The sequence below is a fragment of the Leptopilina heterotoma genome, unplaced genomic scaffold (assembly GCF_015476425.1).
Source record: "Leptopilina heterotoma isolate Lh14 unplaced genomic scaffold, ASM1547642v1 Lhet_11, whole genome shotgun sequence".
In the NCBI taxonomy this organism is placed as follows: domain Eukaryota; kingdom Metazoa; phylum Arthropoda; class Insecta; order Hymenoptera; family Figitidae; genus Leptopilina; species Leptopilina heterotoma.
Window position 1 is genome coordinate 2,575,130 of NW_025110829.1, and position 20,219 is coordinate 2,595,348.

Here is a 20,219-nt window from a genome sequence, read left to right on the forward strand (position 1 = left end):
CGTAAAACCTATTGTGCATACAAATATAAATTCATTGTGTACTTTTCATTTCTTTACGTATGTGAATGATTTACACACACACACTCACGCATAGAATGCTTTTCCATACTGATATTTATCATTGAGGATAAAATGACAAAAACAGGATGGATCCTTGTTATAAAAGAGTATTTCTCTATTTCTTATACATATAGTGTCGATAATGCAGAAGGTTTCTGCCATCCATAAAGTTGGCAGCTGCCGTAATATGCAAATAAGGAAATATAAGTACCGTTTTGCATGAAGAAGTCTTTATAATTAACGCCAAGTATTTTTGAACCTTGTTAACAATTGTTAATAGTTGAAATGCTAGTTACGAATTCTACCATCATAATCATCTTGGCATGAATTAGCCAACAATGCGGGCGCTTATCTTTCATGTTTTATTTAAACAATAATATTTCGTCAAAAGTCGTAAATTTAGAGATACAAACTAAACTTGAAAACAAAAACGAAATTAGTTGTTCAGATACCCTTTTTGATATCTGAGGAGAAAGTTATCGTCAGTAAGAAGATTAATTTATGCCAAGTTTCCAAATTTTCTTAGACGCTAGAAAATTATTTACCATTTTCAAAGATAACTGAAAAAATGTTCAAAAACGAGAAGATTATGGAATTATTAACGGTTTAAAATGATTGGAAAAAAATCAAACAGGATTTACTAATAATTACTATCATTAGTATTAAATAACCTACCATTAAATAAATTAAAACTATTATTCACTAACATTGTTATAATATACCATTAGTTGGAATGACGACTACCAATTAGAACTGCCACCGCAGAGTCTAAAACTCATTTATCGAAATTGAAATTACCATCAAAGGTATCATTTTCACAAAGTTGTTATCATCAATTCAAATCGCCGATGGTGATAAATACTATTACCATCAATTGAAACTACTTTGTATATTATAAATTCGTAAAAAGTGTAACGAGTCAAAAAAGAGGAATTAATTTTAACGAGCGTCTTAATCTCTACTTGACATTTTGATTAATTCGTGCGAGTATTATATATTCATATAATCATGATTCGAAACACACACAAGCGTATTACTTCTTTTAAAATTAAAGACGTGAATATTGCGCCGAACAAAATAAGTGTTGAGGCATACATTATTATACAAAGGGTCGATGTATACATAGGCTTTTATCTTGTGAAATTAAATGAAAGCTAAGTAGAACCAACAATGAGACGCATTTCCTGCTGCTATAGTATATTTGGAAGAGGTAAATTGCTTTTGTTATCAGTGAGTGAACTTCTGACCACAACGAAAGACTACGTATATATATATATATATATATATATATATATATATATATATATATATATATATATATATATATATATATATGTGACCTCGGCGTTTTGTCCTTCATCCGTTGGCACCGAACTCACTCCCATCTCGTGATGGTTAAACAGAGATAAAAGGAAAAATAGTCAATAGCTCTAATTGTCCCCATTAAACGATCGTGTCTATCGGCTGTCATCAGCTAACTTGTTAATCCCTCCTGTGCACTGGTTAGTTATCATCATCTCTCTTCTAATGATGCAAATCCATTCTCAATGAATTGGTTGCACTTTGACAAGAAATATACTGTCTGCAGAAATATGTGGGGAATATAAATTTTAACCTCTTTGGACAATCTTTAAATGATCTTCGTTCAGTTCTTTTTAGAGTAGTGACTATTTAAATTAATGAATAAATTTTTAATTTGGATCTTTTTATTGCTTTTTCTGTATTTGAACTAGTTTCTCAATATTTGAACTACTTCTTCAATAATTGGATTACTTCTTCAATGTTATACTTCCGCAAAATATGGACTAATAATACTTCTGTATTATTTGGAATTCTGCAATATTTGAACTACTACCCGTGTGGAAAAATTTTAGGGCGCTGACCAAGCGCTTAATAGACTGTCTAACGTCTTTCTAGACCCAGGGCAGACGGTCTTGTCGAGCGGCTGTTCAGAATTGAAACGAAACTTCCACGCTATCGTCTAGAATAGACCAGCGTTTCTGGTCTGATCAGCAGTGCTAGTAAATTCTAATCTACGTCTATTCAAAATTTCTCATTATATGTTATGACAACTATTCTTAGAATGATAAAACTTAATTATATTTGAAATAATTTTAATGACTTTTTTTTATATAAAATTATTAAAAAATATTTTAACTTTCTGTATTTTTCACTTCAACTTTCTTTAAGCGTAAGGCTTTGTGTCTCTCCCAATCTTTGGCATTGGAGATATAGTAGTCTTTTTGTAAAATAAAATTTACTGCAAATCAAAACAGCCGGATGAAACTAGCAGTCGTACTCAGCACCAATCTTTAGGCGTCAACCACTAATTAATGAAATTAATAAATAAAAACTTACTAAATTTGCTATTTAGTGGATATTGATTCTCAAATAACAATACTCGATGGTTTTTTAAATCATTAAGTATTACAAAATTTGAAGGAGAGGCATATTGGTAGATGACGCCTAAACATTGATGCTGAGTACGACTGCTAGCTTCAGCCGACTAATCAAAACACATAGAAACACATCAAAATCATTTTTTTCAGGGCACATTTAAAATTAAATTATACAGAAAACAACAACAACATAGCACATTATTATTCACGTAAAACAGAAACCACAACAAATACTATAATTCACAAACAAAATGCATCACACACTGACTGATCTAACGACGCCAAACGACGCGACGCCATTAGGCGCCATGTTACTTAACAGCTGGGCATTCATCGACGCATGCGCATATAACATCCTAGACCAAATCTAGACGGTCTTAATAACACCGTACTAGACGGACATATTTGACTTAGATTTTTTCTAATAAGCCAATCTGTTAAGTCACTGATTCGGGACTTGATGGACCCTCTAGAATTAGACGGACTTGATGATTGCTAATCGGGAAATCATTGGACTCTAGACTGCCACAATATTTTTCCACACGGGTACTATAAAATTTATTCTACTACTTAATTAAAATTTAAAATTTTGAATTAACTCTTCAATATTCAAACTTCTTCATCAAAATCTATAAACTACTACATTAATATTTGAATTTCTCTTGCTAAATTAGAATTTCCAATATTATCTGTGGACTACTTCTGTAATTTTTGGACCACTTTTTTAAAATTTAAATCACTTATTAAAAATTTCAACTGTTTCAATATTTGAACTCATGGTCCTAAACCTGTTACTGAAAAAATCGTAACTACTTCTTTAATGTTTAAATATCTGGACCACATCCGATACTTTAATATTTAGAATACTCCTTCGATATTTCAACTACTTTTTCATTAATTTTACCACTTCCTTAACATATGGATTAGTTTTCCAATATTTAAATTAATTGTTTGATATTTAATCTTCCTCAGAAATATTTGAACTATTTATTTAGTATGTAACTACTTCTGCAATATTTTTTTTTTTTTTTTTTTTGCTTAGGGACTTTTGGGAAATCTGCCTACAGATACCTTGGATTCCGCACTCCAAGGTTATGTGGGGTTGGTTTGGTAAAACAAAAGAAATATAAAGATGTAAAAAATATTCTCAAACATTTAAATTAATTTGGTAATATTTTAACTAGAACTTTAACGTACAGAAAACCTTTGCAGACTTCTTCTGTAAAATCTGAACTACACCTAATAAAATTAACTACTACTTAACTATAGGGACTACTTCTGCTTTATATGGACCACATCCTCATTTTCTGAACTACCTCAAAATTTAAAAAATTTCAAACAGAACCAAAATTAATACCAGAAAACATAAAAATAAAATTATAGTGCGGTAAAAAGAGAAATTTTCAAAGAGATAATAGCTGAAAAATAATAATTGAATAAAAATCCTATCTGGACAAAAATTGTTGAATTCTCTCATCACAACTGAAAAAAACTTATTATCTCTAATGGTCCGCGCGTTTAAATGATTTGCTGGTCCGCCTGAAATAATGAGAGTCTGCAGAGTAATCTCCTTTTTTGGTTTGGTCGAAATTGTCTTGGCTGGGTCCATGGTTGTTAGAGGTTATCATCTCATCTCAGTTTTCCAGTCATGTCAGCATGGTAAGGAATGTCGATCAGATATAGGGGTTATTGTCTCTACCCTTAAGCCTCTCAACTTGTATACATATAGTATATATATAAAACTTGTCCAAACTCTTTTCTTTATGCAACAAAACAAAGAGCCTCCCAATCTTCAAAAGCAACTTCGATCTAATTTTTCTCCATGAGTTGCGAAATATTGATAAATAAATATCGAAACGTTTTTCAAAAATTAATAATTTTTTATGCAATTTTTCAGACAATCATATTTTTACCATTTTTAAAAACACAGTGTTTGCGAAACTTGAATTGGCATTTTTTTGGCTAATTTTCTCGCCTTCCTTTTTTCTTTCTCGCCTTTAGAAAAAAAATGTGAAATTAAGATTAAATTAAAAATGAGGTGATACGCACAATTTCACCAAGTGAATGAAACTCCTCAAGTCCTCGTTTCTCAACTTACTGCCCTCCATATATAAGCTGTAAACGCGCTTTTTCAGTTACGCTCTAACGAGACCCCTCAACTTTTGCGTCATAATGCCTGCATTCAGTACTTTCTGAACATTCCCCTCGAGAACATCGTTTTGCGCAGTTGTAAATCCCCGATAGTTTCCAAAAAAGCCCTATTGCGTTTGAAGATACTGTCACCTAAAAATCTTTAAGTATCTCTGCACCAATCCCAGTCTCTCTACGCGACAAAAGATTGTTATTTTTTCCCTCCCTTGTCTCCTCTTCTTTGTGCCTAATGGTTCCAAGAGATTTTCCTTCAAAAACCCTGGAGAATGAAATCTCAAAAATTTTCATCTAAATCTTTCTTTTGTGTAAATATCTCTTAAAACTTTCTTTCAATTTTTTCGCCAGAGGATATTTATACTTGCGAAGATAATTTTTTATCACAAACTACCACTAACTTGTTACAATTTTTTTCTTGTAATTTTTCTTGTGACAATTTTTTTGTTACAATAATCTTTTTCTTTGTTACAATGATTTTTTTCTTGCTACAACAATTTTCTTCATGAGGCTATAAAAATTTTAATTATTGTAATCATATTTTTATCCTCGAAATACTTTCAAATGTTGTCGTTCATTTATCTTGAATGATTTTTGTCACAAGAAATCAAATCATTTTTGTCAGAATGAAATTTTATAATTGCCATCATCATCATAAAGTGTGCCATAAATGACTCGAGTATGAGCAGTTTCATTCCAGTATGTTTCGCAATAACTGTTCTCGCCGTAATTATTTTGAAATCAACATAATATTTTTTCGCCTCCTATCTGTATAATGACTTTCCAAAACGAAATAAGCTCTCTAATTATAAATATTATTAAAGACAATAAAGTTTCGGAATCTTAAAACAAAATAATAAACGTAATATCATTTCAGAACCTTGAAATGTTTTGCTCTTCTCGTGTCTTCCACCATTCGTCAAATATTTTACGAGTCATTAACATAAATTCCGTTTCACTCCAAGTATTCACCTGTTCCTTCGCAAACTTTTCGAGACGGTATTCCTACTATCTTCATGTTTACAAAAACTCCAAGTTAAATCGACACTAAATTCGAAACACAATTATGTCCTCCCTTTTAGGAATTTTGTTGTTTTGCTTGAAAATTTATTGTTTACAAAATCTGCGAAATATTAGAGATATTTGATATTTCAATATTTGAACCCTTTTTACAAATGTTTTGACTACTTTCTCAACAGTTGAACTTCTTCAAAAAAGTTGGACATGTTTTATAATTGCTCTCGCGAATAATGTGTTTTCATTTAGGAGACATCGATTTATTTATTATTTGAATAACTTGCTTCTATTATTTTCATATTTAGAAAAATTTTAAATTAAATCGACACCAAATAGAATTCAAAACTCTTTTTGAAAGTTGATTCTCTAGCTTGAAATTTTTATCACAAAAACTACAAAACTGACAAGAGGGAATAAAAAACATATTTCCAAAATATTCAGAAATGATATTTATTCCCTACTACTTTCAACTGCAATCGACTTTCGGAAGCTAATGGTCCATTTAGAATCGACAGTGAATTTCATACACAACTAAAAGAATAAAACATCCGCGAGAAAGACACTTCTTGTTTTGCGATAAAGAAGAGATAGGAGCGATACAGTTGGTCGCATGCGGTATAAAGGAAAAGGAAGTTTATTGGTCCGGTGTTGGTCGTTTATACTGAATGGCAAGCCTTTAAAAACGGAGATGGTAAAAAAAAGATTGGAGAAGCCAATGGACCAAGTGTCTTCGTTTTTTTGTCGAACCAGTCGGGACCCTCTTGAAACTTGGCGGGCTAGTGAGCCCGCGATCTACCGTAACCACATTCCTCCTCATCTTCCCTTCATCTCCTCTCTTACCCCACCTCAATACACCTTAACGCCTTATCCAGCTTCCACCTTCATCATCTCTCATATCAAGTACCCACACTTTCTCAATCGTCATGCTTCTCGCCCCTTTTGTGGCGAGTTCCCCTCACTCATCCCTCTAACCGCTCATCCTTTTTTTTTATTCTTTTTACAGAGATATTACCTCGAACAAAAGAGAATCGAACCACGTAACGATGCGCTACTGGATTCTCGAAAGCCATATCACAACCAATGTGTTTGAGAACATATATCTATAGAGGTGAAAGAAAAACCTGTTATGCGATGTAGGGACCGTGATTACACATCTTTTTTGTTTTCATATTTCATTCTAATTTCACGTAAATCACTATCTTCATATATAGTCGCGTATCGATTTTCATTAACGGCCCATCATTAATTACAAATTCATTCTCATTCTTCGAATTAATAAATACAAAAAAAGCAAGAAAAAACCTGGCGTTTTACCAGGAAAATTTTTTTATCTTGACTTGTTCAGAGTAGCCACTTTTTCAAGAGGTAAACGAATAGACTCCAATTTAGATTTTCCAAATTTCTATCCTTTCGAAAATAGTTTCATCTAAGGAAGGTTAATTACAATTTTTCTCTATTCGAAATATCAGTTTATAAAACTATTGTCGAAAAACCTGTTGAAGGAAAAAGAGAAGAAGGAAAAATAAAAAAAGGAAAAAGTAGAGGCAATTTCAAGACGATATATATCATTAACGATCAGCAATAATCGTGCGTTCTTTGAATCAAGTCGGCTCGTGCGAGTTCTGCGTACAATTGAACAAGGGGATTCATTAAACCTTTTCGAGGAAGCGACCGATATATCAGGACACGATAATCTATACTAAAGGGAGGGGGCAGAGCACTTTGAATCTGATCCTACGCCACTGAACCGCGAGGTGTCCCAAATCTCGAGCAAAGATCGTGATTGCCATTTGCCTGTCTCGCACGTTCTAAGACTGCTCTGTTCAAGAGCAGTCACTACAGAAATTTCCGTACTGCGCTTTATCTCGTCAATGGGAAAAAAGGGAGAAAAAAATCGAGCCAACAACAAGGACTTGGTACTTGCGCACAAACACATACACTCACACACACACACACACACACACACACAGTTTATCAAGATTCATGAAGGAGAAGTAATCCTCATCCACGTTGGTGGCTCGCGGATTTCCACCTCGTAAACTAAACAACAACCCCTAATTGATACATATCATCATATATAGTATATAATATACATGATAGTATCAAAATTAATGGTCCTACTGGAATGGAAATCATGTACTAGAGCGAATATGATGGATTTAGTAGTTGAATGTTAGATTGCTTCCTTGAATCTAGAGTTGAGAATTCTGCTAAATAACCGCAGACGTCGGTTGTTAGGGGAACTGTTATCATATGGTAATTGTGCTGTGGAAACTGTTTCCTTGGAAATTATTGTTGCTACTGTGATATTTAATCTATTACTTTAATATTTTGACTGCTTCTTCAAATTTTGAATCAGTTCCTTTATCTTTTGGTTGTTATACATCCATGCAACCAAAAGGCCAACATCCTTAACTACTGCTTCCTCAATCAACTTCAACAACTTCTCATTATTTTGATATCTTTTAGATTATACTTCCTAAACTACTACTTCCTTAATGAACTACTTTTTCAAAATTTGAGCTAATACTCCTGAAAAATTTTAACTATTTAAGATCACTTCCCTAATATTTAAACTGCTTCTTAAATATTTGAACAACTTTCACATAATATTTGAATTTATTCTGCAATATTTGGACTACTTTCTTAATATTTGAACGACTTCTGTAATTTTTTGCTCAATATTTAATATTAGAACCACTTCGTCAAAAATTTAAACTACTTCTGCAATATTTACTTTACTAGTTTAATTTTTGGAAAACCTGTGTAACACTTAAATTAATTAGACAATATTTGGACCATTAATTGAATATTTGAACTACCTCAACAATTTTTAAATATTACCTAAACAATATTTAAATAAACTACAACAACAACAGGAAGAACTACTCAACATTTATTTTACTACTTCGATATTTGAACTATTTTTTGGATTTTTATATTTTTTTCTCAATATATGGATTATAGTTTCTGAACTTTTGAATTATTAAACTTCTTCTGCAACATCTCAACTATACTTTAATATTTACTTCTTTAATATTTTGATTCTTCTGTTAAGTTTTAAATACTATTTGTATTTATAGCAATTGAAACACTATTTGGTCCACTTTTTAACAGTTGAACAACTTCTTTAAAATTTGAACTACTTCCGCACAGTGGAAACATTTCCTTCATTACTTGGGCTAATTTTTCGATACTTCTGCTTTAACCTGACATGCAACAGAACTGTCATTCCACAGATCTTTAAATTCTGTTGTATATTAGTTCTTCATCAATTCGGTTGCAAATCAAATTGCTAAAATGTCTATTTAATAAAAAATCTTGTATAATAACTAACGTTTACACCACTAAATAAATAAATTTTCTTTACATAACATTTAAATGAGTGCTTCAGAATTTAAACTGAATATCGTTGTCTATCAAACTATTTTTCATTTTGTATAGCAATTTTATTAACATGTCAGATTCGTCAAATGACGATTCTATTAACTGTGAAGTCGTCGGTTATGTGGCTATTATGTTAGGAAATTATTGCTCGTTGTCACCAACAATTCTGTTAAATGCTCTTCTGTTAAATAACAGTCTGGCTACTGGTCAATTGCAGAATACTCATGCATCCGATAAAAAGTCAAGCAACACCTTAAATTACAAAGAATATCCGACAGCAAAATTTCAAAAATTATCTGCTGTAATTATAATTATCTACAATCTTTAGACCTCGAATTAAAAGTAATCTATCGAGAAGAATGTCTTCAAATTCCGCACAAAACAAAAATTATCCAATTTATGAGCCTTGTACAAACATGGGACACAAAAGACAAAGGCTGCATCGTGGAATCACGGCTACAGCTAATAAAATTGAGGTCATAAAAAAAGGCAGAAATCGTCTGGTAGTGAACAATATATAGAAGACAACAGAGAAGAGGACCGCAAGTACGCTCTAGGCATTTTGTAAGGGGATAATTTAGGTTCGTGCGGCGTCTCACTGACCACAACCATGAATTACTCGCACTTTCTTGATATCTTGGTTCATACAGCGAGAGTTGTCTTTCTCTCTCTATAGAGAGTCTTGAGAGACTTTGCGGCTGACGGTGAGCCGTGTCTTGTCGGTCTTCCGAAGAAGAAAGAGCCGCGAAAGAGCGGCCCTTGAGGGCACTTTGCATAGCGATGCTGAGCCTCATCGGCTTACGGCGGACCTCCCACGGAACAACCGGCTTTTGGCGCGTCGCGACTATATATATGCCTCTCTTCTTTGCACCTTCGTTTACTATAAGGTATCCTTAACCTTCCTTTCCTTTTCCTTCTTATATATAGCCAAACTCCTACCTCCATCCACAAACTTCACCTTCAACTAACCACTCTTCAGACATTACGACCAACCACGATTCGAGATCGAAGATGATACCCCCTTCGCGAAAAGATGATTGTTGTTGGTTTAATTTTCTTTACTCGATGATGAAATTCACAATTTGACTTAATTGGCTTCAATTGTGAACACTATGTGAACATTTAAGAAAACTACAATTATTGATCCAACTTTTAACCACAGAAATTTGATTTTGTTTTTTCTGATTTCCTGACAGAATTTTGACTTTTTGGAGATAGGACCAAATGTTTGCGTAATTAAGATCAGCTGGGTTTAATGCAAACGGAATTACGGAATAAACTTGAAATAATTAAGTACTATTTGTGTTTACCCCTTGTTTGCATTCACCCCACCTGACCCTATAAACATTCAATTTTCTTCCAGAAGAATACCTTCACTAAGTCTTCAGATGTCTTCAGACGATTAAACCCATTTGCTAATTACCAGCATCAACTTCCAATAATCCTGATATTAACCTTAATAGTAAAATCACTAAATTAAATTACCAATTCTTGACAAAGTCATTCCCCCTAATTAAATTTGTCCAAACCGTTTGTTATATAAAATATGTTTTCAATTATCCCCCAACCAACAGGCGAGCCAACAGGATTAATTACACAGATTTCAAATTATCGCCAAGTCGATCTATCTCGACAAAAGTATGTTAAGGACAAACCTCTCTGTTTTAGCGGATACCACACTTTTGTTACCATACACAATGTACTGATTATAAAAGAAAAAATTCTCATATCCAGACAATTACAAGGCAGAAAATTTGGAATCTGTTTATTGTCCATGTTTACGACGTAAAGTATTGTGTGTAGACATTGTATAGGAATTCCAAGGTGAGCAGATCGAATTCGAATTGAAATCCGAGTACCGGCTTCGAGAGCGCGACAGGCATGAATATATGTGCCTTTAAGACCGTCATTAACTATTAGCAGTCTCGTATTAATTAGAGTCAAGAACAGGTATAGTGATAAGGATAATAACGATGTAAAGATATGATACACCGCTGATAGTAATCTAAATAAGCTATTGCCCTTAGTTTTCAATTATCTCATTTTCGATATAAATAATAATTAAATGAATATAATTTTAATTAATATTTTCCAATTATTTTCCTATATGCTTTAAGAAATAAAAAAAACGAATGAAGTAACTCACTCTATATACACATAGAGAAAAAAAGTTAGCTATTTCCACTAATTTGTAGATACCTCAGCTAACTCAATTGCTGTTATATGGCTAGCAATTATTGTGAACTATCAAAGCTAATAATTGGGGTACCAAAGTTTAAAAAAAAAGTTCCAGTCTAAAAGTTCCAAGAGATTAGTTCCAAGGTTAGTTTATTCCAAAAATACAAAGTTTCCAAAAAATAAATTCCAAAAGAAAAGTTCCAATGTAAATTAAATAAAAGTGCCAAAGAGATTAAAATTGTTTAAAAATGTAAATTGTGACCAATTGCTTTTAAGTATACTCAAGAATTTCATCATTTTGAATGTATTATCCATAGCTTGAGACTATATTAATTATTCTGTCTTCAATACGTTGTTGTTGATTTGTTCTATTTTTCTTAACTCATCTCTTTCTTTAACTTCATCTCCAATATATAACCTTAGCCTCCGAATGTTTATAATATAAGAATCCATCAATTTTCAAATAAACTGTTCTACCCTTTTTAATTATTTGAGCCATTTTTTTGTCAGAAAATATTATTTTATCACTGTCAATTTTAAATTTAATTTAAGAAAGAAAGAAAGAAATATTATTTATTTACTTCGAATTTGACGTAAGAACAATTTTTTATAACAACTGAATAATAAAAGTGAAATTAGAAGAGTATTGGTTACCAGTTTTTTGTTTTATTTTTTGAAACAAATTTTGAAACAAATATTGGAACAAATAATACTTTGCAAAAAATGTCTTTTGGGAAAAATAACTTCTTGGAACTTTTGGTATTGGAACATTTTTTTGGAACTTTTGACTCCCTACCAAGCTAATAATTATGTCTAACAACTAATTTTTTTCCTGTGAAAGCTAATTATTATTTTTCAGGGTTGCCACAAAAATTTAATTTTGTTTTTCCCTGACCCTGAAGAATATTCTGATTCAATACAAAAATTATCAGATACTCAAAAAAATGCTCTAATACATTTATTTACGAATTTCTTTAATTGTAAAATTATTCGAAAACATCCATAACTTCTTTTTTAAATGAATATTTAATCATTAATACGGGAATATATTATTTTTCTATAGAAATTAAGATTTTCACATTTAAACCTTCTGAAATTCAATAACTTATAATAAATTTAAGATTTCAAAGTGGTAAATACATTATTTCATATCATAAGAATAATGTAATTATAAATTCAAATTTTCAAAGATTTTAATTTGAACCCTTTTTAAAATTCAATTATTTCTAAAATTTCACCCTGTAATGCTTTTAATATTCAATTATAATTTAAAATTTTAAGTGAAATTAATTTTTTAATCAATTGAATTTTTATGAAGAATTATATCAAAAATTTTTAAAAATAATTGAATTCTTTCGGCGAATTTAAAAAAAAAAATTTTAAGAATAAATTCAATTTTCTATCATTTTATTTAAAATTGTATAAAAAATAATGGAAATTCTGCGATAAGTTTTGTTATTTATGAAAATAATTGAATTCTTGTGGCGAAATTTATTAACAAATTTTTTAAAGAATTGAATTCAAGTGGAAAATTTTTTTTTGTGAAAATAATTGAATTCCGGAGAAAAATATTATTATTTATGAAAATAATTAGTTTCTTATGAAGAATTTTATTCAAATTTTTTAAAATAATTGGATTTGAATTTGAATTAAAAATAATTGAATTCTTAAAAAGAATTGTATTGAAAATAATTGAATTGTATAGGAAAATTTTATTAAAATTGAAATTTTATTAACTAAATCTTGTAAAGAATGTTGTCAGAATTTTTTAAATAATAGAATTTTTAAAAGAATTTCATTTAAATTGTTCGAAATAATTAAATTTCTCAGAACTATTTTTTTCAATTCTCTGAACATATTTGAATTTTGTCGAGAAACTTCATTAAAAAATTAAAAATAATTGAATTGGTTCGAAGAAATTTATAAAAAATTGGTAAATAATTGAATTCCTGTGATGTTTTTATTAAAATTTTGTTTAAATAATTGAATTCTTTTGGGAACTTTTATTAGAATACATTAAAAATAATTGAAATGATAAAAATTTTTGAAAACGATTGAAATTTTGCCAAGAATTTTATTAAATTTTTTGAAAATAATTTAATTTTGAAGAAGAATTTTATTATTTACATATAAAGATAATTGAAATTTTGACGAGAATTTTTTAAAATTTTTTAACATAATTGAATTTATGCGAAGAAGTTTATCACTTTAGAAAATAATTGAATTTCTGTAATAAGTTATTCTTAAAATTTCTACTTAAATTCATTAAAAATTAAAATTTTCTTAAATTTCAAATTAAAATCTTTAAAGTTTATCTATTTATGAAGATTGTAAACACAACTCTTTTGAAATTCAATTAATTTTGAAATACAAATTTAAGTAAAATTATTCATTAAATAATTTATTTATTTTATGATAGGTTTTGAAGAATTAAGTTATTTAAAAAGAAATTATTGTCAGAAATAGGGGAGACTGGGGCGAAAAGTTAAATTTTGCATAAATGATTTTTTTTAGACAATATAATCCGCTTAGATGCAAATATTTATACATCAATATTGTAGGGCAACTTGTCCCCTACAACTTTCAATAAAAAAGTTTCTGATATTTTCGCATAAAATACATGTTTTGTCCTTTTTTGAAAATTTTGTTTTTTTTTAACTTTTCGCCCCATGCTGGGGCGAAAAGTTAAATGGCTGGGGCAAAATGTTAAATTCTATTTTTGGCCTACTAAAACTATTTTCTGATAGGTGTTAAGTGGTAGATAAGTTAAAGTATACGTAAACAAGTAATTTAGTTAATAAAAGATCTGTGTTTATTTAACAAAAGCTTTAGAACAGTTATAAAGTTAAAAAAATAAAATTTCAAGAAAAAAAAAAAATTTTTGGTTTATTTCACGTGAACGGTCTTGTTTTTTGATAGAGTAGGAGAGAGTGGGGCAAAGGCGCTATGCGGGACAAAGACGTTTTTTAACATATCTCCTTTATTTTCTGTCTATTCTAATTGGTATTAAAAATTAAGTTGCAATGCAATCAGACCAATTGATTTTAAAAAAAAACCTAAAAATATCAAATATTTTAAGAAATATAACAAAAAAATTGTTTTGCAAAAATAAAATGATAATTTTACTGAACAAACTTTTGTTTTTTAAAACATAAGTTTAAGTATTTAATTTTTAAAAACGTAACATGTAAATAAATTAAATATTTCTCTACACAACTGGCGTGGTGTTTTAGTTTAATTTTGAATCTAAATATTTTAAATTTAAAGTAAAAAAAAAGTTTGTTATGTGGGGCAAAGGCAATATTGAACATAATTTGGTTAAAAACAATTGAATATTCGAATTTTCTATGTATTAATTCACAATATAAGGTTAAAATAACTAAAAGTTTTTATTTTCTATTTAAATAGTTTAATTATTTTAATAATATGTTGTTAACCTTATGTTTCGTAAATATTATACTAATAAATATCACTTGTTAATTTTTTTAAGGCTTATAAATGCTTTCTTTTAGAAATATAAGCGAAAACGTCGCTGCCCCAGCGTGTGGGGCAAAGACATTTTTTTCATTGTTTTTAAATTTCATTAAATAATGTATTTATAATTATATTATACTAAATAACAACTATTAAAATTTCTTGTTGATTAGTTTTAGAATAATGAAAAACAAAGACCGCATAAATTAAATGCTTAATTTAAAAAATATACATCGATAATGTAACCCTAGCACCTTTGCCCCACTCTCCCCTACTTGCCTAATGTCAAATAAATCATTTTTAAACAAATAAACCCAAAAAAACGAAAAATAAAAAAAAATTTTTTAATAACATGTAAAAATACATTTAACTTTTCGCCCCAGGGTGCGTTTTTGGCTTTAACAACAAATATAAAAAATCTGACTAAAGATATTTAGCAAATACCTTTAGGTATCTCTTCAGGGGACCCAAATAATGAAGTAAAAAAATCGCGGTGAGAATAAATGCAAAAAATATACTTAAAAGTTGATATTTTCTTTTACGAAAAAATTTTCAAAAGTAGGGTGAAAAAAAAATTTAAATATGGACACCACAAAAATTAGCAGAATGCCACATAACTCCGGACATTTATTTAGGGTGATAACACCCTTCTATAGTTAAAATTGCAATGCTCTAACTATTTCCGTTCGAAAGATAATGAATTTTAACTGTTTTCACAATTTAACTTTTCGCCCCAGTCTCCCCTACATATAAAAAATTGAAGATTTTGTATTAGAATTATTGTCAATTTCATAGTTTATGAGGCAAACAAAAAAGACTCTTTAATTCAGAATTTTTCCTATAAATTCTAAAAATTTAATTTTTTCCAGTACTTTTAATAAAAATCCCTGACTTTTCCCTGAATTCCCTGACATCCCTGACCTGTGGCAACCCTGTTTTTACGCATTTCTGATTTGATTATTTTTATTTTACTATTTCCATAGTAAATTTTAGGATCACTGTAAATATAAAGTTCTAAATTAGAGCTGATTTTTGGTATTAAAATAGAACCAAGTGACGATTTAGTACTCAAAATTGGTACTAAATTAGTATACCTTTCTTTTTACAGTGATTTGCGAAAGTAAATTTCAGTAAAAAATTAAAAATTAGTATCAGTAGTTTTTAAGCCTTACTCGAATGGCAATTTTTACTATTTTCGAAGAGAATTTTATTGTTTCCTAAAGTACCTAAATTTTAGTAAAAATTAGTTCCTATTAGCATTTCTTACGCATTTCTGGAAAAGCAAATTTACTGTTTCTAAAATAATTTTTACTTTTTCCGAAAGTAAATTTTAGTAAAATATTGTATTAATAGGAGAACATAGTCAGGGTTGAACCACCTTATTGAACTTTGTTTATAAATTTTCTTAAAAACTAAATTTTATCAATTGAATAATATTGTTGGAAAGATCTACAAAAGAAGAACATTTTTTTTAACATCGTAAATTGATGGATTGATAGAAAACAAAAAAAATTGTAATCAAAACTTTGGTTGTTGGATATTTTCTTCGAAAACTTTAGGTACGAAAAAAATCTTGTGCAGTTTTATCTACAAAACTTTTGATAATTTTAAAATATTTTTGGTAAAATTACCTTTAAAAAACTAGTCAGAAATGAATATAATATATAGTATGTAAATAGATAATCTAGACTGAGATTACAGCGTGTACGTCATGATAAATTTTCACACGTGTTGGTTATTAAATATTCAAAAGCAAAAAAATTTTGTCTGCACCTTGTAGATAAATTCTTGGCGTAAGGATCATAATTACATGTACAATATATCCAGAGGTGCAAATTTTGCGGTTTTATTAGGAAATTCTCGGGGAAATCACCTTTCGCTTTAGTGCACGCAGAGTTTCATCCGAAGGGATTATACCAAAATCACGTCAAAGCTCACCTCTAGCTGGATCACACAACCCCTTTAGTGAATTCAAAACAATGGAGATTAAGAGATCGGTATTGTGCTAAGAGAAACAATGAAGTAGAGAGAAGACTAAAACACACTGAATTCACGCGATAATGGATCAACGTATGGGGTTTGTGTATATAAAAACACTCATTCACACTATTGTATAATTCTCGTATGCACTCTAAGCAGACGAAACGGTCGAAAAAAAGACGTTAGTGCGGCATAATTACAATAATTTCTTAATAAGAATGGTTTAAAAAAAGTACCATAATCTTTAATTACTTTAATTGTTTTAATTCCCAATTCTTTGCTTCGAAATTGAAATTTTTGGACGCATGAAAACACTTCACACTGGACTTAACAGAATTTTTGAAATTTAAACCCCAAATTATAAAATTTCTATTCAGCCAATTTTTATAAAGAAGAATTAATAATTTATAAAAAATTATTACTATTTTATAATTTATAAAAATTTGACAATCATGATTGCTAAAAAAAACTTTAATTTTGTTTTTTTCTGACTTTTCCCTAATTTTCAGAAATTCTTTAACAAATTAATAATTGCTAATCTAATTATTTTCAATTCAATTTAACAAAATTTCAATTAGTTTAAAAATTGTTTAGTAACATTTTTTTTTAAATTTAAGTATCTTTAAAAAATTGAACTGAAATTTCTCAGAAATCTAATTTCTTCAGAATTTTAAATAATTTAAAACTTAAATGATATAAAATTAAATTAAAATAAATTATTTAATACTTAAATAACTTTTTAAATTAATTTTTAATTATTATTTTAAATAATAATTTAAATTTTCATAAAATTAAATTATTTTTATAGAATTTTAGGAACTTTAGGAAATTATTTGGAAAATTTTCAATTATCTTTAAAAATATAGAACTGCGAAATATTTTTAAAAATTAATGTGTCTAACTTCTCTCGATTATCTTCAAAAATTAAATTAAAATTCTATAAATAATTTAATTATTTTTTATAGAATTTAGGAAATTTCAATTATTTTAAAAATATTCAATTATATTTAAAAAAATTAGAACTTTAATATTTTTAAAAATTAATATGTCGTACTTTTATAGATTATTTTCAAGAATATCAATAAAATTTTTTTAAAAATTCAATTATTTTAATAGAATTTTAGAAATTGTCGGTTTTTAAAATGTTTAATTATCATATTATAAAATTAAACTAAAATACTTTAAAAAATGAATATGTCAAACAATCCTTGAATTTTCTTTAGAATTAATTACATAAAGTGAAATTCATTGAAAAACCGATTTTTTTTTTAATTCTAATGTACTTCTTTAACAGATTTAATTACTTTTAATTAAATTTCATAAAATCTAATTAGTTAAATAAGTTTGTAATAAAATGTTTTTAATTTAAAAATTCAAGTAATTTAAAAAAAATTAAATTAAGATTTCTCAGAAACAAAATTTTTTTAGTATTTAATTAGGTATTATTTATTACTTCACAGCAACTTAAATTTCTAGGATTCTAAAATTTTCGAAAATGTTTTTCGACAACAAAATCTAGAATTTCTGTAGCAAAATTCTAGGAATTTGATATTTTCCCAGTTTAATAAAATTGCCTAACCAATTTCATTTTCCCTGACTTCCCTGACCTGTGACAATTCTGAAATATACAATTTTTATTTTATCAATGTTTCAATGTTTATTATCAATGTTTTTATAAAAAAAATTTTGCTTTATTGCACTATAAATTTGAATTCATGAAAATTGCGCCACTAATTCACAATAGTAAGAATTTTTACTAATTTTTTGACATTTTTCTCTAAAAATTTCTTAAAAAATATTTCACTTAATATTTTACTAAAATGAGTTTACTAAAAATAAATAAGTGAATATTCTATCTAATATGAATTAGTGGCTACATTTTCACTATTTTGAATTTAGAAAGCAGATTTTTGATAGCAGAGACAATTTTTATTTGAACCAGTTGTACTCCCGTTCTACTCTACCTATAAAAAATAAATAAAAAATCGGTAGAATATTAATTCTGCAATTAAGGATCCGACACTTTAAATTCGACAAGGGGAAATGTTTTTATATTGAAATATTTTCAATTCTGAAGTGCTGGTTGTTTTGGAAAGTCAATCAAAAAATGTGAATTAAATCCCAACTGATTATTTTTGGTTGAGTAAAAAAATAATATTTTTTATTTTTGTTACAGCGGAATCTGACATCAGTTCATTTGCGCTGAAGACAGATCATTTTCAATCGACGAACAAACCCGTGACCTCGTTGTTTACAGCGGACACGAGGCCAAAAGCCTTGAAAGAATTATACGAAGCCGCCGCGGTTGTTGCTGTTCGAAGTTTGGATTCTTTAAGAAGAGATCAAGATGGCAGTTCTATGGACATGTTCCTCTGCACCCCTGTCCTTGGCAAAAGAAGGCGAGATCGCAGTCTCGATATTGAGTCAAGAGTCGTAAGTATTGACCTTATGCCAGAAGAAAAGGCAAATCCCAAATTAATGCGGATACTAAATCATAAAACAAAAATTACATTCTCCAAACTGATATTTTAATCAAAAACAGAATCTAAACTACATGTTGGAAAAAATAGAGGAAATATTTTCTGTGAAATAATTTAGTCGCGATAATATAGTTAGGTATTAATACAACCGGATAATACACCTGTAAATATAAACTTTGGTACGTGTCAAAAGTATCCTGTGAGGGATTAAGAATATTGGCGAATTCAATTTGAAAAGAGATCTTTTGCCTTTTAAAACTTTTAGAAATTGTCCCAAGGAATAGGAAGAAGACCATTTCAAGTGAACAGGTTGAATGGAGAATGCCATTGGATGCTGTGTGTATCCTACTGAAATATAAATTGAGAGGCACCCGGTGGTCTTCTCTTGACGGTCAGGAAAGCAGTTTCAGGTATATCTCTCTGCCAGGAAGAATGATTTCATTCACACGTCGGCTCCCTTTTTTCTCGAATAAATCCTTTCGCATTAATTTTAAATATTCCTATGAGACTAATTTAGATCCTCCAGGATTTTTTCTTTTTTCATCAAAACTAGTTCTCAAGAGACGAGGAAAGAAGCTTTTTTTTAATCCGTTACTTCGCACCTAATTTTTCGGTCATGCAACAAAATCTTTTGAATTTGAAATTTTATGTTTTCATTACAAATACTTCTAGCATTGTGAAAAGAAAATGTTAAATTAAAACTAATTTTTTTTATTAAAATAGAAATAAATGACGATTTAATAGCCAAATTCGGTAATAAATTGTTACATAATTTTTTGCAGTAAGCATTTGAATAAACCGCAAAAGTAATTTGTTGAAACTTTCTTTTATTCAAATTTTTATGTGACTGAAAATTTTCAATTGAGAAAATTTCCATTACAACCACTTTTTATTTAAAATAATTCTTACACATAAATGAATTTTATTCAACAGAATTCTTATTTAATGCAATAACTTAATGCATTTTAATTTAATTTACGATGTATAAATTTAATTATTACAACTGTTATAATTTAATTTTCTAAAAATTGAATTTTTAATTTAAGAAATTCTATAATAATTTGTAAAAAAATCGAATAGTATTTAACAGCATGTGACT

General features: G+C 28.8%; 1 protein-coding gene across 1 annotated transcript in view; it reads left to right on the forward strand.

The window, feature by feature from the left end:
• LOC122503634 overlaps nucleotides 1–20,219 on the forward strand; it is a 208,102-nt gene that overhangs the window by 135,734 nt on the left and 52,149 nt on the right. The window contains exon 2 of the mRNA XM_043614259.1: nucleotides 18,817–19,073. Within this exon, the coding sequence (XP_043470194.1) occupies nucleotides 18,817–19,073 (257 nt within the window). The remainder of the gene's footprint in view (nucleotides 1–18,816; nucleotides 19,074–20,219) is intronic.